Genomic DNA, 23,967 nt, shown 5'->3' on the forward strand with positions numbered 1-23,967 from the left:
ATATTGATAAATAAATATACTACTTTAATAATATACTGTAAATAATTAAAATGGAAAAATTTTGTGTTCTGCATAAAAATGACAAATAAAAGAAATGCAAGTAATTTGCATGGAGAAGGACTGAAATTAGAGGCACCCAATTCTTCCTCTCCTATTCCATGGCCCCACCCCCCCACCTCCCATCCCATCTTCATGATGGAGCATTTTAATGCTCCTTGACACGTTTGACCCGCACTCTTTCCCCTCTCTGTCTTCAAGCTGATTTATCTCTGCTTTATCTTTATCAAGTCATCTATCAGTCCTCTGCTAAGGGGTGGGGGGGTCGGGAGTGGGGGGAATCGATGTGTAGCCCCCACCGGCCTGTGTCAGCAGGTCACCGTGCTCATGTGCACTGTGTGTGTGTGTGTGTGTGTGTGTGTGTGTGAACTAGACAGGATTCAAGAGTGTCTCATCTTACTTTGTAACAGCCTGGATGGAGACTGGGCAAGGCAAGGAGGGGGGCTGGACATAATCAGCAAACAAACAAACAAACTAAAACATCAACACACACAATGCAACTCTCCTGACAGCCATTGAATGCATCACTCTGTGAATGAAAGACTTAAATCTCGTCATCACTTTTGGTTTTGGTTTATTCCAGGAAGGATAACAGTACCCATCCTTTCACTGTGAACACACACGCACACATACATGCATGCACACGCACACACACACACACACACACACACACACACACACACACACACACACACACACACACTACCAGTTTAAAAAAAAATAAAATATAATTAAACAACAAAACTAAAAAAAAAAAAAAAACATAATCGACCACATCAGCAGGACTATTACAAGAATAAAGTCAAAATATTAACAGAATAAAATCATCTAATGAGAAAAAGTCATCATTTTAGGAGAATAATGTTGTAATACAGTATTATGAGGAAAAACAACATCATTCTAGTAGCATAAAGTTGAAATATTCACGAAAATAGATGTTTAAAAAAAAACGTTGGAATATTATACATTTTTGGAAAATGAGGTTGCAGAAAAAAGTTAGAATGTTACAAGAATAAAGTCAAAATATGGCAATACTGTATAATCATAATTCCAAGAAGAAAATCTACAAGAAGAAAGTTGAAATAGTTACAAAAACCCAGCAGAAATGGAAAAAAAACAGCTGTCATTTTATGAGAATAAAGTCAAAATATTAAGAGAAAAATGTCGTAATTTTAACAATAAATAAATAAATACCGTAATTTTAGTAGCATAGAGTTGAACTAACAGAAAAAAAATGTTATTTCATATTTGTAGTATTATGAAAAGCAAACAAAAAGAATAAAGTAATTGTTTTTTTTATTAGCCGAGGGGGCAAAAAATCATAACATTAAGGGAATAACGTGAAAATATTATGGGAATAAAGTCATAATTACCAGAATAAAATTTACTAAAAAAACTTGAAATATTTGAAAAATGCAAAAAAACAAAAAAACAAAAAAAATGCAAAAATTGAAAAAAAGAGCAAAGCGTGAAGTTGATACTAATAATAGGGTTTTTCACCTATAAGACAAAGCTGAGATGCAGTTTTTTTCCCTTTAAATATATATAACTTCTAAGCATATCTGTATGTGTTCAAAGTTGCATCCTTTCATTTTTCACTATGTGGCCCTCGCTGGAAACACGTTTGGACACCCCTGGTGTATACACTATATGCATCCTAACACTGCCGCTTGATTTAGCAGAGCAAAGACGACTACACAATAATACAAAAAAGCGGGAATAAAAACAAGCTTCTCTTAGGTGTCGTCAGTGAAGGCTTGCCAACCTCAGCTGGCCTCTCACAACCAGCCCATTCATAAAACTGCTGCCTGTATGTGTGTGTGTGTGTGTGTGTGTGTGTGTGTGTGTGTGTGTGTATGTGTGTGAGAGCTATAGAGAACTCTAAACGTGCCAGAGAGGCGTCACCATCCCACAGCCAGCGTTTGTGTCTGGCAGGCACCTGGCTGTTTTTGCCGTTGCATAGCAGCTGTATTTTGGAAAAGAAGACGATGAAGAAGAGCGAGCTGGAGGAGGAAGAGGAAGAAAGGGGGGTGTTAAACCAACTCATCGGCCTGTTCTCCAAAACGGATCCAGCTCAGATCCCACAAGCTAAATACGATGAAGGCCCTGAGTGACACTGCAAGCTTATTCATCAACTATTAAGTGATTAACATAAAAAATATGGCTGCCATCTAGTGGTTTCTAACTATTCATAAATGTAAAACTGCCAATGGACCATGAGCAAATTGACACTTAAAATTGCGAATGAATGTCAAATGAAGAGCGCATTTTCATTCAAAGTTGAGAAGCAGCTCCCATGCCGGCGCTTCCGCTCGTCTTCTTCACTGCTTCCTCTCCCGGCATTCACTCCCCTTGCTCCTTGCTCTCCCTCGTCTTTAGCGGGAGTCGCTCGCTGAAAAGAAGTGCGGTGGCGCTCTATTGCCGCGACTTCCTTCGTAATTACTGCGAGGCACAAAACCAAACAATCGTCCCATAGAGCTAAGAAATCACTGGATTAGTTCACATCTTGGAACACTCAACGCGTGTGTGTGTGTGTGTGTGTGTGTTGAGAGACTTCAACTGGAGTTAGTGCACACACACACGTGCACGCAAACACACACACACACACACACACACACACACACACACACACACACACACACACACACACACACACACACACACACACACACAGGAAGGGAGGGCGGGCTTTGGAGTATCCACTTGGAGAAGAGGAGGAGGAGAAGGATTGTGCAGCACTGGAGGACTTTTTTTTTTATGAATGAAGAGTGAAGGAGCGAGTGGCCGAGAGGCACACTTCCTCTTACGCAGGCAGGGAGGAAAATTTATGAATGGCTTGCGTCGCTGCAGCCGCTGCGAGTGTAAACAAAGAAGAAGAAGAAGAAGAAGGAGCCCTCCACGTCGCCACTAACACTCCAATGTGACCTTCAAGTGTCCTTCACGCACCTCTGCTGTATTTATATTTTCATGAATTCTATGTTTGATAAAGTTTGAAGCAAGACTGCTTGCAAAAAACAACGTGTAAAGCCTTAATAACCTTTAAAGCAGGAGTGTCCAAACCGTGGTTCTCAATCAAACTTAAATAATAAAATAAGCAAAATAAGGTAGGTTTTAGCAGGAATTTATACCTAAATTATACAGTAGCTAAATGTCACTCACACTGTACACAGAACACATAAAATACAGTAATTAAAAGATAAAATACAAGGATGCAATAAAACAGTAATAAAAAATGTGGCCGATGTTGGTCCGCGTTTCTCCACTTTCTGAGTATCTCACAATGCCTAATTTCACTTTACTTTTCACTTTCTGCCATCAGGTGAGTCTGCCTCACACTAGGTAGAAAAAAACAAAAGGGGAAAAAAGTGAACTAAGAGGAACAAAAGTGACGTTGCCATTCCTCAGCGTAACCACGCACGACTATGTGTTCTTCCGCCACTTGCACGTAACTTTTTTTTTGTACAGTTTGAATCATTTCTGGGAGTGCGTCTGTACTACAAAATGAGTATGAGGGGCCGTTGTGAAATTTTTCCTTTTGTTAAAAAAGGCTAAAACCAACCCAATTGTTGTTTGGAAAAGCAATGTTAAAGCATAAGCTAATATGCAATTCCCGCAAACACATTGCAAGAAAGCATTAAAAAAAAGATATGCTGTGGTTTGAAAAGTGTTTGCCCCCTTCCTGATTTCATCATACTTAAATGTTTCAGATCAAACATATTTAAATATTAGTCAATGACAACACAACTGAACATAAAATGCAGTTTTTAAATGAAACTGGAGAAAAAAAAATCCAAACCTACATGGCCCTGTATGAAAAGGTGACTGCTCCCTAACCCTAACAACTGGCTGGGCCCCCCTTAGCAGCAACAACTGCAATCAAGCATTTGGAATTACTTGCAGTGAGTCTCTTACAGCGCTGCGGAGGAACTTTGGCCCACTCATCTTTACAGAATTGTTGTAATTCAGCCACATTTTTACAGTAAGGTCATGCCACAGCATCTCAATAGGATTCAGGTCAGGACTTTGACTAGGCCACTCCAAAGTCTTCATTTTGTTTTTCTTCAGCCATTCAGAGGTGGACTTGCTGGTGTGTTTTGGATCATTGTCCTGCTGCAGAACCCAAGTTGGTTTCAGCTTGAGGTCACCAACAGATGGCCGGACATTCTCCTGCAGGATTTTTTGCTAGACAGCAGAATTCATGGTTCCATTTATCACAGCAAGTCTTCCAAGTCCTGAAGCGGCAGAACAGCCCCAGACCATCACACTACCACCACCATATTTTACTGTTGGTATGATGTTCTTTTTCTGAAATGTGGCATTGGTTTTGGTCTTGGAACTCTGCCATGTAGGCCATTTTTGCCCAGTGTCTTTCTTATGGTGGAGTCATGATCACTGACCTTAACTGACACAAGTGAGGGACTATTTTTTTTCTCCCTTAAAAACTGCATTTTGTGTTTAGTTGTGTTGTCATTGACTAATATTTAAATTTGTTTGATGATCTGAAACATTTAAGTGTGACAAACATGCAAAAAAATAAGAAATCAGGAAGTGGGGAAAACACTTTTCAAACCACTGTACATATTTAAATCATAATTTTAATTAAAAGTTATCTGATTAAATATATTTAAATGTACGGTATGAAAAATGTATTTTAAATTATATAGATTTTTTAAAATAGCCTTGTGTTATTAGCATCAACATTTCGAGTTTTTTTCCTTACATTTTGCATTGTTGTTATTTTTGTTTATTTGTGTGTGTTTTCTCTTTTTTGGTAATTGTATTTTTAAAATGTGACACAGGCCAATAAAAAATGAACTGCAGGCGGCAAATGGCCGCCAGGCCAACTTTGGACACCCCTGGTTTAAGAAGACACATCAACAAAGTACATAATAGTTTGCATAACTTATGAAGAGAGCACTCTTGTTAGTCGTGAGCGTTGCAGCAGAGGAGACAGATTTAGCAGATGTGCAGGTATTGCACAATCCTGCCCCATGTGACATTCCAGCGTGTTCTAAGTGTTTGTACCTCTCCTCATTCGAGGCCACGCCCGTGCAGGTAACGAGCAGACAGTAAACAACAACCTCTCTGGGCGCCGCGTTCGTCCGTAAGCATCAATTATAGTCAACATAAGAGGCTGGCTTCATGCTGCTTTCCATAACAGCTGAGTCACCTGCAGCCACGTCTTTTTGTCCTCAGACTTGCTTCCTTTGCATGATCCGCCTCACCCATCCTGGCAGGCTATCTGTGACTGATCCCATTCTTGGTCATGCGGCACTTTCACGCTTCGTTAGCTTGCAGAGTAGCTGGAACGTATCGCATCTAACCACGTGAAGAAATCTATCAATGTTGTCAGAAACCAAGAACAGAAAACAATTTTCGAGGGTAACGCCCCAACGTGGCAAGACTTTGGAGCACAAAAGATGCAATGATGTCATTCTGTGTTCCCCACAGGACTGCAATGTATAGCTGCTGCATATATCAGTATTGGTTGATATTGACATCAGGATATTGGTAAGGAAGCCAATACTGAGCATCTCTAGTGTCATGATTAATCATTAGTAGGGATGTCACAAGATCTCGAGAGATTAAAACGTTCAGAAAAAACTGTCTCGTGATAATGAATACATTAATTAATTAATCATATATTAAATAATCAATTAATAAATGAAAACTAACATGCCCACCTGAAACACATAAAAAAACTACACATCAAGATCCAGAGCCTTCATCCCAACAGTCAGCACTCACTGAGACGTTTGGTCTACAATGTAAATACAAACGGAACTGCGCAAAATTGTGTGCGTTCACAGAAAGTCATTGCAAAAGAAATGATGCTCTTTAATACAGTTGAGAAGCCAGCATTTCAAGAAATGCTGCATATGTTAGTAAAATTGCACGTGAGAAAATACATGTCACAAACGGCAATTCCACAACAGTGAAAGATGACATATTAAAAGGAAATATTGCATTATGATATATTATTATTATTTATTCTAAATTATCATAACATTAATGGTCTATTTTGTCTCTAATAATGTTGACAATAATAACGTTTGACGTCCATTTGAGGGACAATAAACATTTCAAAATGCACCTGCATTGTTTTGTGACGCAGTTAAATAAAAGTTTGCTTGTTCAGTCATATTTAATGTTAAAATCTCATCTCGTCTCGTTCTTTTGGACGCAATCATGTGCATCGTCTCTTCTCAAGAGTTATTAGTATCACAACATTAAATTTTTTTCTTGCTCCATTATGCTGTATTTTTCATTTTTACGTTTTTGTGCCCCATAAACAAGCCGCGACCCACAAATAGCCACAAAGGCCGCACTATGAACTCCCCTGATTTACACAGGAAAGGCGAATTGTTACCAAGCAATGGACGAGTGTGTAAATTGTTGATCTGCAGCAGCATCAACCTTTTCTAAACACTTTCTATCATCTCTTCCGCTTCCGCTTCCTATGAAATGAGCGTCTTTAACTTGCAAAAGTGCTTCATGTCGAGCTGCAAGTCATCAAAGGCGGGTACCACAGGGTCAACTATATTTGAAGAGTTTCATGCCGCTTCCAGGACAAACTTGTCATATGTGTCATCACACTTTGGGCCCCCGTGAGTCAAAGCTGAAAAGAGACACTGCGAGCGCCGACTGTGAGCAGTGGGGACACTTGTCCATCAACACCAAAGCGTTGCTGCTCCTTTAAACGAAGTGCCCATCAAACCGCTGCCCCCGTGACCCCGCAAATCACGACGGGGTCGGCAGTTAGTGGCAGCCTGACAGCCGATTGGCTGGCGGGCCATGGAGGGGTTAAGTAGACATGACCCTTGCGTGGCCCCGGGTTCATCTGCACTTCCTCCCCCGCTTTATGGCCTAATGGACGGCGACAATGTTGCGGGCGGGCATGTGTCGCGCGGGGGTCGTGACCAGTTGGGAAGGGGCGCTGGTTAAAACCACGCCATGTTTACACACAAAAGATGCTAGCAGGAAGTCCCTTCGACCCTGCCTGAAGGCTGTCACTCCTGCCAAGGACTATGAGACGTCGTCTTCAAACATTTCTTAAAGATGCGCCGTCATGAATGGATGTTTGTATGAGGGTGCACCGCCCCGTCTAGATCTTAAAGAGCTATTGTTAGCCAAGGGAAGCGCATTCAAATAGCTGCAGCCCAGGAATTTGTTTTCCCATTCGACATCGTCCAACGTGCACAAAGGCCCATCCCTGTACCTGAGCCCTCAATCTGTTTTTTGGTTGTTTTTTTTTAACCGGCTTCCTGGGCTGGACCCTCTTGGCTTTTCAAGAGCATGCAAATAGCTGTCAGCGCTGCACAATAGCAAGAATTACTGTAACATCAGCAAGGTACAGTGCCCTCCACTGGCACCTCTGTGGCCCACCTTGGACCTCACCGCTTTCACCAACAAAAATAAAAGCGAAAATGACGGACCCTGCCCGTTCACACGAGATTGAAAAGAGCTCAAAGATGGGCTGGGGACACAGAAAGTGAAAGTACTCACAGTTCTCAGAATGGAAATCCGGAACAAACTGCTCGTCGCTGTCAGGAACCTGAGCTGAAAATAGAAAAACACAATCATCATTTTCAGTTGGAGACGTTTGTTTGCATTGTGTCGTATTTAGACAGTAAATCTTCATGGAGCATATGTACAATATTCATGCTAAAACTATTTTCACACAATACACACTTGCTTTATGTGATCTTCTTACCAACAAACATCAGACAGTTTAAGTGTACTGTAGTATTTCAGTTCAGGTGTGTCAACCTGGGACCAACATTTTCCCACGGTTACTAAGTGAAGACCCCCTTTTATTTAAGTCAAACCAAGCAAATACACAGTATCATTCATGAAATCATTCATTAAAATCACCTACGCCAAATTTTGAAACATTAATACACAGTTACATGTCCAAAGTGCATTTTAGAGAAACGTCGTAAGGCATTTTATTAAAGAAATGAAGAAAATTGCACTCAATAAGACCACAAATCAGATATTTTACTTATTACTGTGCAATGATATATACCAATGATGAAGATGACTAAAATATTGCTCAATTTTACTTTAATTTCAGTTTAATTAATTGGTTGCACAGTAATCCCTTGTTTATCGTGGTTAACTGGTTCCATACCCGACAGTAATAAGTGATTTTCCACAAAGTAGGATTCCTTATTTAGAAATTTAATATTTTTGTAGTTGGAGCATAGAAAACCTGGTTACGACCTTCTAAATATGTTTTTTAACATTATTAGAGCCCTCAAGACATGAAATAACTTTACACGTCTATTACCCAATATAGTAGACATAGTAAGGGAAAATAAGACGTATAAGATAAGACGTATAAATAAGACTTGTGCTCATGTGTGTTGCTGTAAATGTGTTCCTCTGCTGGACAGGAAGTGACGTTGGGTGTTCAGACTTGAGTTTTAGCTTGGTGTGGCTTGCGTTAGGGACTATTATGCCTGTTGTGAGATCATTCCAACCTGCAATAAAAGACTGTTGCTATTCCGGTGATCAAGCCTGGTGCTTGTGTGTCTCACTGAACATTAGAGTGACATTTCTGACATCTATAAGCCGCTACTTTTTTCTTAAACCGCGGCTTACACAGCGGTGCGGCTAAATTCTAATCTTGTGACATCTCCTTTACTTCAGAACTACCACTAATTGTGTAAATACTGTGCCGCCTACGAGTCAGTGAGAAATATACATTTCAGTGCACTCACAACAAGCTTGTCAACCCACTGGAAATCGCAGGATGTCATTGTACTGTACATACCAGTATCACATGACAGTTTGACGCACTGTGTCATCTTTCAAAGAACACAAAATTCATCACACAGCAACCTAAACCCTCAAAAGGTGTACCTGACAAATTTACAAACATGTCCCAATATGAAACCCCCCCCCAACATTTTATAGTTTTCCCACAAGACACTGCGTCTGAGCAACGCATTCATTGGGGCGCTGCAATGACGTCAGCTTCCCTCTGGGCTTTGGGCTCCGGGTCCTCTGGCTCCCTCTGGTGGACAGAGGCATCACTGCAGCGCCATCCACCATTTTCGATACTTTCTATGCTCCTTCAGTGAAATGGTTTTCTCAAACGAAATGCATTATGGGACAACTTCAAAATGTTGGGTTTTATTCATATTAAACTCATATTGGTACATGTTTCTATACTTCTGAGGTATAACATTTGAGTGTTAAGTTGCTTTGTGATGAGTTTAATGTTGTTTGTAAGATGAAACCGTGAGTCAGACTGTTATTTTGAGTAATGACCTCCTGTAATTTCCAATGGGTTGACAAGTTCATTGTGAGTTTTTTCATAGCTCGTGATTGGCTCCTGTCAAATAAAGAGCTGCCTGGTCCTCACAGACTCATGCGTGCTACAATATGTCACTTTATGACATGGACACGTGCGGCTAATACACCGGAATTTATGGTACCCATCATCACAACATCTTTGAATGTTTGTAATTTACTTCATTTAGCCATTTTCATGCTTGAAAATACTTAATTTAGGCAAAAAATACATAAAATGTGCTTAAATATGCTCTTTTTTTTTTTTTTTTACTACTAACAGGCCGTATTCAACCAAAAAACAGTGTGATTCATTAATTTCTATTTTTTGGAAAAAAAAGGATAAATTCAAGCCGTGAAAATCAAAGCACAAAGTGGTGAGGGATTATTGCACATTATGTATTTTACATATTTGCTGTTCACGACCCACCCAGAATGGATCCGTCACCCACTTTTGGGTCCCGAGACCCAAAAGTGTAGTAGTATTTGTTCACACACATACAATACTGTGTATATATTTGTGCAGGTTAAGAGTGTTGTGTACTTATGTTTGTTAAGGAGAGTCAATATATTAGTGATGTCATAAGACCTCCCAATATTAAAATGTGACAAGATTTCTTGTTCAGAGAAAAATGTCTCGTGAGCACTCGGCCTGGGATGATAATAAATGAATGAATGAATTTATCACACAGTAAATGAAAATGAACTGGATGATTTTGGCAGCCTCAATGTATTGCCATATGCCTGTATGTTTTCCTCCTCGCCTCCAAACAGGCAGGAAGAGAGTTCACTCTGTGCATTGGTTTCAGCACATTGGCCCGATTTTTCCCCATTGAACAAGGGCATGAGCAGAGTGAGCCCTTTTGTCAGTCATACAGTCTCTTTGTCTCGGTGCGTGGAGGCGAAGCTGCTAGCATACACACGGAGCGCAGAAGAGTGTAATGCAGTAGGAATGAAATTAGTAGATTGCAATATATTATCTTTTTTTCATGGTACTTTTCTTAAACATAATGGTAAACTTTCGTCTTGTCTTGTGAACTGAATGTCTCGTGACATCCCTACTATGTATGTATCAGCTAAAACCCCTGCATATTCAAGAGTCAGCATTCACCACCCGACAAATTGGCAGATTTTTAATTTAATACATTCTTTTCTCTCAAAATAGGCTGTTTTTTCCTGCAGTAAACATATCTCATTCGCTCAGAGTTGGTACTAATTAGTTTAGCTAGTCTGAAGGATTTAAATGTGTACTTTTACAACATACAGCATGTGCTGTACATATGGGGGAACAGTCCAAGTGGCAGTTGTTACACTATGAAAAAGCTAAAGCGTCAATCAATTGTCTCCCGGCCGCCATGAATGCGTCACTCTGCTCGTGACATCGAACCGCTGATCGGGTCTGTTAGCAAAAAGGCACTGGGATGCGCAGCAGCAGCTGTTTATGTTCACTGCAGAGATCCAGACTGACTTAACAGGCTGTTCTGGCTCAACAAGTGAGGAAAATATGCCAGGCACCGTGACAAAGCGCCGGCTCGGATACGACTTGTCACTGTCGCACTGACTTTGTTTAGCTAACCCGAGGTGGTCTGGACTCTGTCTGGATCACGCATGAATAGGCGCTGGATTCAATGAGGACGGCCAGAGAGCTTGCTCGCGCACGTTGAAGCATTTTAGCTTTTGTCACGTGACCATTATCTGTGGTCAGGGATTGGGTCTGTCAATAAATATGTTAATGATTTAATATTTAATTACAACAATCCCAACATTAGGGATGCACAGAGCCACATTTTTTCACTTCCGAACCGATCTTGATACTGAAATTTGGATATCTGCTGATACAATTTCGATATCAGAGCTCTGTTTGCTTTAATATGCAACCACGGCAAAAAAGTACATCAGCAAATGTAGCGAGAAGAATATCAGCGACTGTAGCCGTTTCCCCAAATGCTAGCCGCAAGCGCTCAGCCTGACGCGTTCACGGCTTCACAGACAACCAGACAACTCTTAACGTCGCACACATACTGTAACTTCTGGGTCGCTACATTATTATTATTGTTGATTTGATATGAGGCTGTCATAAACTCCTCTCTAGAGGCATATTATAACCACGCAGAACTTTTGTGTAGCATTAAAAGAGTATGCGATGTCCAACCGTTTTGTGTGGCCATGAGCGTGTCAGGCGGTGCATGTGTGTGTGTGTGTGTGTGTGTGTGTGTGTGTGTGTGTGTGTGTGTGTGTGTGTGTCACTAGTGAGGAGGACGGCTGCAGTGCATGTGTGGAGACAGCTACATTTGCTGATACTCTTTTGGTTACATGTGCTGATATTCTTCTATCTAGGTTTGCTGATACTCTGTTGGCTACATTTGCTGATATTCTTTTGGCTATGTTTGCTCATATTCTAGGTGAGTTCCTTGATACGCTTCTGGTTAAATTTGCTGATATTATTTTGGCTACTTTCGCTGATACACATGGCTATTTATGCTGATATTCATCTAGCTGTGTTTGCTGATACTTTTGGCTATGTTTGCTATATTTGCTAATACTCTTTTGGCAAAGTTTGCTGATTTTTTTCTGGCTAGGCTCACTGATATTCTTGGTTACGTTTGCTGATATTCCTCTAGCTACTTTTGCTGATATCATTTTGGCTTCGTTCGCTGATACTTTTGTGGCTACGTTTGTTAATATTTTTATAGCTACAGTCGCGGTTACTCTTTTGGCTGTGTTTGCTGATATTCTTGGCTACGCTCGCTGATACACATTTGGCTACACATGCCGACATTCTTTTTGCTCACTTGAAGCACGGAAGTGGCTCATGGATCAGAAATCTCCCGAAGGTGGAATCTGAAATTTCCGATACCTGCCTTACACTGGTGTCGGAAAACGATACTGGGATTGGATCGGCCCCATCCCTAACATGTAAATACAAGCCCCCGTGGAGAAGTTGAATAGTATGTGCTATGATCTTCAAGTGATGCTTTTCTCTACGTGATCTTCGCCTTTGCCAAAAAAGTCCAATATGAATCGACAAGCAGTTGGACATCCTCCACAAGCCACACATTCTGGCAACTAAGCACTAAAAATGAGCATTCACGCGAAAACTGTTGGGGGTGATATCATGCCATTTAGTCATGTTTGTTCTTTATAAACTAAGTCATTAGGTTGTGCAGGAGGCTTTTTTGGGGGGTGGGGGGAGGGTTCTGGTATGGAGTCGTCAGTGCAGGGAAGAGTGCACGTGTGACATCTTGATGTGATCAGCGATTCCTCGCCCGCCGCGGTTCAGTGTTTCAAAAGGACTGATTAATGAATGAAACTCATCTCGGGACGACGTGAATGAGTCCAGTCAGCGATGGCGGTCCAGGTGCAGCGGCATTAGACAGACGCTATTGTGCTCTGGGCTGGCTGTAGGAATCCCTGTCCATTCACCATTGTGCTGCGGGGGTCGCACCAACAGGTTGGGGATGATTTGACTGCCAGGTCACAATCCCCCCACCCCAAGCTAGCATGAATGAGCTCAATGCAGAGCAAGCTTTTCAATGTGACTTCAGCTCCAGCTAATCGTTTCCACCGCTCGGGAATCACACTTACATCACGCTGCTGCGGGAAAACGTGTTTTCCCCTGAAAGTTGGCTCAGCCAGTCGAGGCTTGTGTCCACATCCATCCCCAACAAAACAGAAGCCAAAAGCCACAGTGCACAAAAAGAGGAAATAAGATATTCAAATACACTTTCTTGTCATCGTACTGCGACTTCCTGTGCTGAGGAAACCGGATGGCGGAATTTTCGGGCCTTTTTTATTTGGTAGTTTAGATAGACGCCATTGATTTCTTACGTAACATAGCATCCTGTGGTCGACTAGAGCGTAATAATAACATTATAGCTCTTAAAGTTGGCAGCGGTTCGCCCTCGGGAGAAACGCAGACACGGCTGAGACAAAGCAGCGTACCATGTTTAGTTCAGCACGTCCAGCAATCAATCATGAGCGCCAGTTTGAACAAGTCCAAAGCCAGAACACACTGGATCTCGTAAAGACAGCGAGAAGGAAGCACAGATGATGAGCCTCAGACCTTATCTGTGTGTGTGTGTGTGTGTGTGTGTGTGTGTGTGTGTGTGTGTGTACTTGATTGGCTTCCGGGAACACGTTGCTAGGCGCTTTGAGACGCAAGTCAGCACAAGAAGGAAAGTGTGTTTATAAGTGAGAGCACACACATGAATGATCCCCCCCCTTCCTGGTGGGAGTTCCTGGGCGGAGTCAAGCGCGGCAGCTCGTATAAACCCAAGGCCCAAATAAGACAAGACGTGACAAGCTCCCAAACTCTCGCCACTGGCTTCCGCTGTCCTCCGGCCAAAGAGAGAAAACAAAAATTCCCCCAAAGCTCCCCGGCGTTTACACCCCGGGTAAATCCCTCACAAGTGTAATCAGTCGTGATAAAGTCTTTAATTAATGCAACAGGAAAGGAGAGGCCACTACTTAAAGCCAAATCACATCTTCTCCTCACGTGACTCAATGTTCAGCTTCGACGAAGGGTGTTTTTTTTTTACTCCAAAAATTGTAATAAATGAGGTCAAGAACCAGGTTAGAAATGCATCTCCTCCTAAATTTGGTAAAAAAAAAACAAAACAAAGACGTATACAGTACTCCCTCGTTCATCATCGTTAATTGGCTTGAGACCCGACTGTGATAAGTGAATTTCCACCAAGTAGGATTCCTTATTTATAAAATGGAATATTTCAGTAGTTAGAGCATAATCCTGAACATTATTAGCACCCTCTAGACATGACATAACACCCCAATAGCCACCTTTACACTTCTATTACCCAATATAGTAGCCATAATAAGAGAAAATAAGCCATACATAAGACATAATATAGACTCTCACATGCTAGCATGGGGAGTGTTTTTTTTAACTTCCTCTTAAGGGCAGTACTTAATGCATGGCTATTGTCTCATCAATGTAACATTGCTGACACCTAGTGACCAGTGTAGAATACTACATATTATCACAACGTCTTTGAATGCGTCTTTTGAATGCCTTATATTTGTATTTTAGTCCATGTTGTCCATGTCCATGTTTTTTGCTTGAAAATACGTAATTTAGGCCAAAAATAGGAAACACTGCAATGTTTTCATAGCATAGAAAACCTGTTTATGACCTTCTAAATCCAATTTTTAACATTATTAGAGCCCTCTAGACTTGAAATAACACTCTGTTACCCAATATAGTAGGCATAATAAGTAGGGGTGTCACAAAATCTCACAAGATTAAAATGTGACCAGATTTCTTGTTCAGAAAAAAAGGTCTTGTGGGCACTAGGCCTGGGACAATCATAAATAAATGAATTAATCACACAATAAATGACCATGAACATGATCATTTTGCCAGCCTCAGTATATTGCTATGTGCATGCGTTTCTATTTTGCTCGTCTCTTGCTTCCCAACAGGCAGGAAGAGAGTTCACTCTGTGCACTGGCTTCAGCACCTTGGCTTGTTGTTTTGAGCACTTTTGTCAGTCACACAGTCTCTTTGTGAGGCGGAGGCGGTGACGCTGGCATCCGCTCAGAGTGCAGAAGATTGTAACATAGTAAAAATTAAACTAGTAGATTGCAATATATTGTCATATATTTTTTATATATGACTTTATATACTTGTCTTGAAAGGAAGGTTAAAATCTCATCTCGTCCTTGTAGACCCAATCTTGTGTATAGTTTTGTGTTGTGAACTGAGTGTCTCATGACACCCGTACCATTTAGATATTTTTATGCTTAAAAATGCTTAATTTCGGCCAAAAATACTTAAGATTTGCTTAAATATGCATATTTGTTAACTAACAATTATTTATAAATGTAATATTTTTAGATTTAGCGCATAGAAAACCTGTTTAATACAATTTTTAACTCTATCAGAGCACTCTAGACATGAAGTAACACCCCTATAGTCACTTTTACACTCCTTTTACCCAATATAGTAGACTTCATTAGAAAAATAAGACATAAATAACACTCATGCTTGTGTGTGTGCTAGGGGAGCTGATTGGGGGGCGGACAAGAAGTTGAGAGTTGACTTTTAGCTTGGCGTAGCTTGTGTTAGGGATTTCATTCAAACCTGCAATAAAAGCCTACTGCCTGGCGATCAAGACTGGTGCTCGTGTGTCTTGCCCGACATTACAGTAACATTACTGCCACCTAGTGACCAGTGCAGAAGATTACATATCATCACAACATCTTTGAATGAGTCTTCTGAATGCCTTATTTTTGCATTTTACTTCATTTAGCTGTTTTTATGCTGTAAAATGCTTCATTTAGGCAAAAAAAATACCTAAAATTTGCTTCAATATGCATATTTTTGACTAATAGAAGGCCGTATTCAACCACAAAACAGTATGATTTAGTCATGAATACATTTTCGAAGCCGTGAAATTTGAAACGCAAAGTGCCGACTGTACATAAACCACTGATAAAGAACACAAACGACACAAATTTACCACAACGGACATGAATCAAAAAGCCCTTTTGCTTGATGATCAATAAAATAGCTTGCAGCATTTTACTCGCCACACTCGGCCAGCCAATAATATCTGACGTTGGAAACGCCGCCCTACATCAGTTATTCAGCAAGGAGGACTTTTTGGGGTCAGCATGAAATCAACGAGCAACTATCAGCCTAACGGACGACATGGAACGCCAACAAAGCTTTCTCAACTCAAAACCAACAGTGACCTCGCCCTCAGACGGCCGCCACTGTTTTACGGTGCTTCTGCCCGAACGTCTCGTCTTTTCACATGCGGCGTCAAAAACAGCACGTTGACTTCACACCGGCGTCCCACACTCAGAAAGACAAAAGACGAGAGCCGGGCCTCAATAAAACTGCGACAATAGGTGTCGCTTTGGAGTCGGGACCCTATTTGCATTCATGTGGCGCATTTTAAAAAGGTCACCTTTTGAGTTTGTTTTTTTTTTTTTACTGAAATTGTCAACTCATTACAGCTTGAAATCAAACTGCCTTTCCATTTATAAAGATTATAAGTGTTGTTCTCATTAGAATACAGTGGAACCTTGGTTAGCGTCATCAATTCCTTCCAGAAGGTCACACTCTAACCCAATCTAGATTTTCCATAAGAAATAATAAATAGTAAATCCAATTCATCTGTTCCAGAAAGCCAACAATGTTAACACAAAACAAGTTATTTTCGTTTTACATGCATAAAAATATTTTAAATGTATATGAATGATGTACGATTCATATAAAGTCACTTTTGCCGTCATTGAAGACGTGATTCATGCCGAAGACACAGTGTGGCAGCGAGATAAACACAGACAGCACCTTCCTGTTCTGCCATGAGTTATTTCTTGAATTCAGTAGCACTTCTCACCTCAAGTCTGTGCTTTTCCTTTTGATCACAGCTGCAACATAACCTCAAAACAGCGCCAAAGAAAGTTGCAAGTGACAGCATTTTGATAAAGGAGGTGAGAAACTATTGAATTCATGAAATAACTCATAGCAAAACAGAAAGGTGGTGTCCGTGTTGATCTCGTTGCCACATTGTGTCTTCATTGAAGGTAAAAGGAACCTCAAATGTTCATTTATCCCATTTAAAAGCATTTACAATTGTTTTATGCACATAAAACTAGAATTGGAAAACTACGAAAACGTATTTTGTGTTCCCATTTTTTAGACTTGTGGCAGGGTCAGCAGCTGATGACATCATAGATGGACGACGGAGCTGACTTCCACTTCCTGTTTCCATGTATTAGCAAGATAGTAGGCTGCAAGCAAGGGCGTTTTGTGACAAAAATACATGAACACAGTTGGACTCACGCAGCGTATTATTAACGCCAATGCTAAGTGGGACGTGCGCTGACACTGCATCAAAAATGTACGCAGAAAATTTGCCTTGGTTCGCATACATTTCCCAGTTGTCGCACAATAAGGTGCACGTCTTGTTGTGTTATTATTTTGATTTTCATTTTATTCATTTATTCTTTATTTTATGTCATTTTATTTAATCACAAAATGCCCTTGTTAGCACCGTGATAGCATGGAAGCTCGAACCGGAAGACTTTCTTTGGCCGCATTGGTAGTGGATTATTTTGCAGCCGTGATCAATAAGAAAAGAGTCAACAGCTGATGAGGTCAAAGACAGGTCGCCGGAGCTGGGTGAGGGACTATGTCTTCCGGTTCCGGCTTCCATGCCAACAGGGACGTTTTGTGATAAAACTATGCCACAAACAATTTCAACTCAAGACGCAGGTCATATTTTTACGCCAAATGGGAAATGCACACAAACCAAGGCAAATTTTTTGTGTAAAACTTTCGACATATAGTGGAACCTCGGTGAGCTCACTCCCCGCTTAGCCTGTTTATGGGTTAACGTCTGAAATGCACTCGGCTTGCAAACATTTTCCAGTTAGCGTACAGTATGGCGCGCGCATTGTCCTTTTATTAAGACACTGCGTGAGTCCAACTGTGTTCTTCGTGTTTTTTTTTTTTTTTTGCACAAAACGCCCTTGCTAGCAGCCTATTAGCTTGCTAATACATGGAAACAGGAAGCGGAAGTCAGCTCCGTTGCCCGTCTATGATGTCATCAGCAGTTGACTCTGTAGTTCTTTGCTAACTAAACGCAACTAAACTGAGACAAAATGTTTGTGTTAATTTTCCATGTACAGTGGAATCTCGGTTAACGCCGAAAATGTATGCCAAAATTTTGCCTTGGTTAAGGTCTTGTCTGTTATTAATACACTGCCTGAGGACAACAGTGTCGCAAACAGGAAGCGGAAGTCAGCTCCGTTGCGCGTCTAGGACGTCATCGGTGGTTGATCTGTTGATCTTTGCGGGGGAACACGGTTAAGCCGCAAGTCTCTGCTTCTTTAATTCAGTACGGCCGCAAAGGAAGCCACAATGGAGCCAAAGAAATTTGCAAGTAGCAGCATGTGGAAAAAAAAAAAATGGTGAAACATGATTGAATTCAAGACGCAACGCATGGCAAACACCAAGATCGGTCTCTGTCAACAATCAAGTCTTCAATGAAGGTGAAAGTGATGTTAAATGTCCATTTATATGCATTTAGAATGGTTTTCTACATATAAAACTTTTAAAAAGTGTTTTTTGTTTACATTTTTGTATGTCTGGAAGGGGTGAATTTGACTTGCAGTATTTCTAGTATTGGGTTAGAGTACGTTTCGGTTTGAGTCGGCCCTTCGGGAACAGATGAATGACGCTAACCAAGGTTCCAGCTTATAAATGTTAAAAAATGATAGTCATTTGCCCTTAAAACGCCACATCAAAAGCAAGCGGGGCCTCACCGGCCTCATATTTTTATGTGCGGCTTCACATTGCCTTGCATGCAGCGTCAAATAACGACTCCATTAGTGTTCACGTCATCGTCGTTAAGTGTGATGGCCTCAGACTGAGGAGGCCTCCGTGTTTGTTTGAGTTGGCAGCGGGACGGCGTGCCTGATGCGAGATAGGCGCTAACGTGGCTTCTGCGTTTCCTCCCTGGTCCTTTTTCTCCAATTGATTTGCTGACTTTTACGTTTATGAGCATGTGTATCGCATCGGCAGGGTGGGGGGGTGTTCCAGCTCACACCCCATGAAGCTCTTTTTTTTTTTTTTTTTTTTACATTTAAAAACAAAAACTCAAGAAACAGCGCGACTTCTGGGTGGCCAATAAAGGAAAGCAGACAAAATAACAACTGAGATGTTTGGTAAAAGGTATGAAAGCATGATGTGTCAGGATGCACAAGAAGAAGCACTTTTGTATTTGAGACATGGAACTAGAACCACAAATAATACTTCAAACTTGCAGACATGAACAGCATGGAGAAAAAAAAATAGAGCTTACCTTCTGTGAGCCATGTCTCCTGGAGTTGGCTTAGATCCTGGAAGAGGTCTACGGGAGGAGGATATCAAACTGAGTCACGATCCAGAGGTCGAATGAAATTAACTTTACCTTCAGATTCCTGAGGGGGTAATTCTGTGTCCATGTATTTCCGTTTGCCTGCCATCAACAGTCGATTCGGGGGCCCATTTCCTTGCGACTTCTGCAACAACAACAAAAAAACACACTGACGTTGACAGATGAACAGCGTGAAGCAGAACCAAACAGAACTGAGCCGAATTTGCGCACATGCAAGTCGCACTAAAAACATTCACAACGAGAAGGCACGTTCGAAAAGAGGATCCGCTGGTTCCTCGAGTCCGAAAAAAACAAGCGGCGTGATGTTGACCCTCACTCCCACGGAACCCACTCGCTGCGTTTAAGTTTAACGCAGGACGGGGAGCTCGGTTTCGGTCGAAGCGGAGTCCGAACTCGCAGTCCGAAAGCGACTTGCTGAAAAGTGTAAACGACGGCGGCGGACTCGCCTGGTCCATACGTACGTTTGCTAAAGTGAAAGGCACTTGCTGGTCCAAATATGCATCCATGTTACGGTCCATCCGTCAGCCGTCTGCGGTCATTTGGGCCGAGCGGAGCGGGAGCCGCGCAGCCTGCAAGCCTGGGGAGGGAGGTGGAGGGATGGGGGGATGGGGGGGTGTAGCGATGGCTGTGAATGGAGCTGCGTGGAAGCTGCATGCATAATGAGCTCCATTCACAAAAAAAGAAAAAAAATCTGAGGGGAAGTGATGGCGAGTGATTGCACAGCAGGCTGTTGCCCTCGTTTACAAATCTCTGCTTTTGTGTGCAGCCCAACTATTTGCTCATTTTGAGAACTTAAAGTTAGATGGATGACGCACAGCAAACTTACGTGATCTTGTCTGCGTGTGGAACCGTACCAATGTGGCTTATTGGCACTTTAAAATGCATTCAAACTGATTTAAAAGTGGACTGACGTGATTTTAGAAGACTTGCTTTTCGTTCTTTATGGCCAGGGGTGCTTGATGATTGGTGCATTTCCTCTTTTTTTTCTCTTTCAGGGTCTCCAGTTTCACGTCTTTGTGCTGTGACTTATGAATGAAGGCTAAATCCCTCCCCCCTGGCCAATCACAATCGCGGTAGTCTGGTTGCTGGCAAAAAAGGGTGGATCCTAAAGCCCAGCAGCCAATCGCGCCACCGCAAAGCAAACGGCGCTTGTGCAGGACTTTCCAGTTGTTTTTCATTCACAAAAAAAAGATGGGGGGAAAGAAACTTCCCATTCACAAAAAACCTGCCCTGTCTTGTTTTTCTTCTCCCTGTTTACCTCATATCACTCCTCCGAGATCCGATCATCAGCCAGGCTGGAAAGGTGGCACACAAAGTGACGTAAATCAGCCCAGAGCTAAGCATTCTTGTGGCGTTTAAAGTCCACAACACACGACGACTGATGTCGAGATGTTTGCCTAAGTGGAAGATGAACACAACTTTAGTCAAAGACTTCTTACAGAAGAGCAACACAAACGTTCTTCAGTGGAACTTCGCTCACATTTAGCTGTTAAGTGATCCTGCTAACGCCAGCTTTTAGGTGTTAGCTAAAAGCGCACGCTAATTAGCTAAGAAAAATGTTTTTAAAGACTACAGTTCTCCATTAACCTGTCTTCTGTTTCCACATATAATTGATAAACACTATATGTGAGTACAGTGCAAGTACGTTTCAATTCCTGTTTTTCAGCAAGGTTTACTTACACACTTCCTGGTTTGACTAGTGGTGGTGCTGCCCCCTATCGACTTGGAGGTTGAAATGTGCGTTTATTCTAAGCCAGCGGCTCATTCTAAATATATAAATTATAATTTAAAAAACAGCAGAAACCAGCAGTAATTTTACAAGAATAAAGTACTAATATTATGACAAAAAGTTGGAATTTAATGACGTCATGTAATATTAATGTAATAAATAGTAATTAATAATTAATGTAATTAATAGTAATGTAATATGAGGAAAAATAACAACATTTTAGTTGCGTAAAGTTGAAATATTGAATAAAAAAACCTTTTTCAAAGTCGTAATATTATGAGAAACAAACAAAGCAAAATAAAGATGTAATTTTTGTAAAATCATGGTTGCACAAAAAGTTATAATCTTACAAGAATAAAGTCAAACTATGGCAAACAACAGCAGAAATGGGAAAAAAAACAGCTGTAATTTTAACAGAATAAACTCACAATATTACAGACAAAAGAGTCATAATTTTACGAGAATAAACTCATAATAATATTATATTATATTTAGAAAATTTGGTTGGTTAAAAAGTTATAATATTATGGGAATAACGTGATAATCATACTAGAAGAAAATTTACAAAGATTATTTCAGAAGAAAGTTGAAATATTTGGAAAATAATGAGAAAAAAAACAAACAAAAAATAGGAAGAAAAGAGCAAAGAGCGAGGTTGATGCTAACAGGCTTTTTCACCTAGAGTATATCACAAAGTTGAGATGCACTTTCACTATGTGGTCCTCACTGGAAAAAACTTTGGACACCCCTGTTTGCAGTTTCCCTGACAAGTAGAATATTAATTTCACCTTCTTTTGTGCCCATCTCCATATAATCTCCATAACGCACCAGCATTGTTGCTTGTTCCATTTTAGAAATGCCAGACCTTGTGACCGTGTGCCAGACGGCTTACAAGAAATGACACGAGAATATTTACAGTGCACCATAAAATATTTATACCTAAAATGAAAGCTGTCACATGTGATTACATTACACCTCCAGGGGAAGAAGAAGAAGAAAAAATAACTAGAGTCATGGCACACGTCTGAGAACAGCACGTGTTCTTGATCACGTCCTTAAATTGGAAACAAATGTAATGAGCATCGGCAGGCGTCTTTCGCGTGAAGCGTAAGGAGCACGGTCAGCGGCCATGGATCACCGCAGTACAACACCGCGGCTCTGATAGCTTCTGTGGTCTCTGTTTGCGTGCAGTACGGCTTGCTCAGCAGAGACAAAGGCACTGACAGACAGACGGGAGACACTTTAGGCTCAGCTCGCTGCCGTGGAGAGAAGACTCAAAGTGCTTATTGATTCAAGCTGGATGGATGGAACGCCATTATGGCAGCTCTTGCTTTGTCGATGGAGACAAATACTCTAAAAAACCTCTGTGAGTGATGTGAGAAAAAGCAGAGTGGCGGTAGAGGAGAAACAGTAAAGGTGGAGCAGAAGCAACATGAAAGATGAGGAAATACCCAACACAATGTATACGATGAAAAAAAAACTGCTTAGAAGTCTTAACTTTGACTGAATTGACATTTTATTTGAAATTCTTGTGGTCAATCAGAATTTTCCTTATTTTTCTCGAAATTTTTCCTTATTTTCCAGAAAATGTTCCTTTTTGGGGAGGGTGGGGGGGGTGGGGAGGGGGGGGGGGTGACATCCTCATTTTTCTGGAAAATTTTCCTTAATTTCCCAGAACATGTCTCTCATTTTTCTGTAAAGTTCCCTTATTTTTTTGTAAAATATATATTTTTTTCCCTTAAACATTTTTCCCTCAAATGTTTTTTCTGTATTTTCTGGAAAATGTATTTTATTTTTCTATTTTAAAAAAATCTGATTTTTCTAAAAATGTTTACTTATTTTCCTGGAAATTTCTCTTATTATGGCGGTGGGATTTATTTTCTCCCAAAATGTCCTTTATTTTTCTGAATTTTTTTTTTCATTTTTTTTCTGAAACTTTTTTTTTTAAATGTTCCTTATTTTATCTGGAAAATGTATCTTATTTTTCTTTTTTAAGTCTTATTTGTCTGGATTTTTTTCCTTATTTTACTGCAAATTTGTCTTATTATGGGGCAAAAAAATCTTATTTTCCTTTTTTCTTATTTTTCTTAAAATTTTCCCATTTCCCCCGGAAATTTTCCTTATTTTCCCAGAAAATTTCCCTTACATTTTTTGAGAAATTTCCCTTATTTTTCTGACAAATTTCCCTTCTTTTCCCAGATAATTTAATATATTTTCTATAAAATTTTCCTTTTTTTTAATCATGCAAATGTTGTCAGGTATGTTGGTAAAACTGTATAAAAAACCTTTTTGGCCTTATGAACACAAAAATAGCCACAATACTGCACATACTGTAGCGCTGATGAGTTGTTACTAACAGTGGGCACGTTTAAGCAAACACTCTCATGCTGGGGGCCACCGGGAAGGTTTGTTTGGAGTGGGCCATGCCAACTGGAAAGGGATTTACCATGCAAACAGTGCTAGTGTGAGCCGATGTTACACGCTCGATCCCGGACACACACCGTTTCCAGTTCCTCCTGCGGGGTCGCCCAAAATAACAGCATCAGCCCCCGTGCAGGTTCTCTCGCATCCTTAGCCACTCACGCTGCCAATGGCCGAGTCAGCGGGGAGGCAGCCGAGGTGCGGCCAGGATACAAACAATACGCACCTGAAAATAACCACATAGACAAGAGTCGGCCGTGTAAACAGCACTTCCTGTAAAGGTCAAACGCTGGTGAGTTGCATTGTTTTGGGCCGCCATGGCATCATGTTGCTGGGCCCTCAGGCGCCTTAATAATGAGAATGTTATTAAAGATACTATGTTGCACACTGATGACTCACTTCTTGTCTATGTACTCCTGCTGAGGTCTGGTGGATTGTTTGGGACTGCTTTTTAAAGTACGGGACACTTAAAAAAAAAAAAAAGGATTTCCCAACAATTCATAGGAGCCGCTGACACTGGGGAAGCAAAAACCTTTTATACATGAAAGA

At 40.9% G+C, this 23,967-nt stretch overlaps 1 protein-coding gene across 4 annotated transcripts in view; it reads right to left on the reverse strand.

Moving 5' to 3' along the window:
• Positions 1-20,966, reverse strand: part of LOC129167932 (ETS translocation variant 4-like) — a 45,189-nt gene extending 24,223 nt beyond the window's left edge. Inside the window, exons 1-5 of one of the 4 annotated variants that reach the window (XM_054752637.1) lie at positions 20,949-20,966; positions 20,527-20,665; positions 19,302-19,392; positions 19,194-19,241; positions 7,564-7,617 (exon numbers count right to left, since the gene is read on the reverse strand). In XM_054752637.1, coding sequence (XP_054608612.1) covers positions 7,564-7,617; positions 19,194-19,241; positions 19,302-19,356 — 157 coding nt within the window. In that variant the 5' untranslated portion in view covers positions 19,357-19,392; positions 20,527-20,665; positions 20,949-20,966. The other 3 variants (XM_054752636.1, XM_054752634.1, XM_054752635.1) reach the window with 3 other exon arrangements.
• Positions 20,967-23,967: the final 3,001 nt, after the last annotated feature.

Source organism: Dunckerocampus dactyliophorus, chromosome 15, assembly GCF_027744805.1.
Source record: "Dunckerocampus dactyliophorus isolate RoL2022-P2 chromosome 15, RoL_Ddac_1.1, whole genome shotgun sequence".
In the NCBI taxonomy this organism is placed as follows: Eukaryota; Metazoa; Chordata; class Actinopteri; order Syngnathiformes; family Syngnathidae; genus Dunckerocampus; species Dunckerocampus dactyliophorus.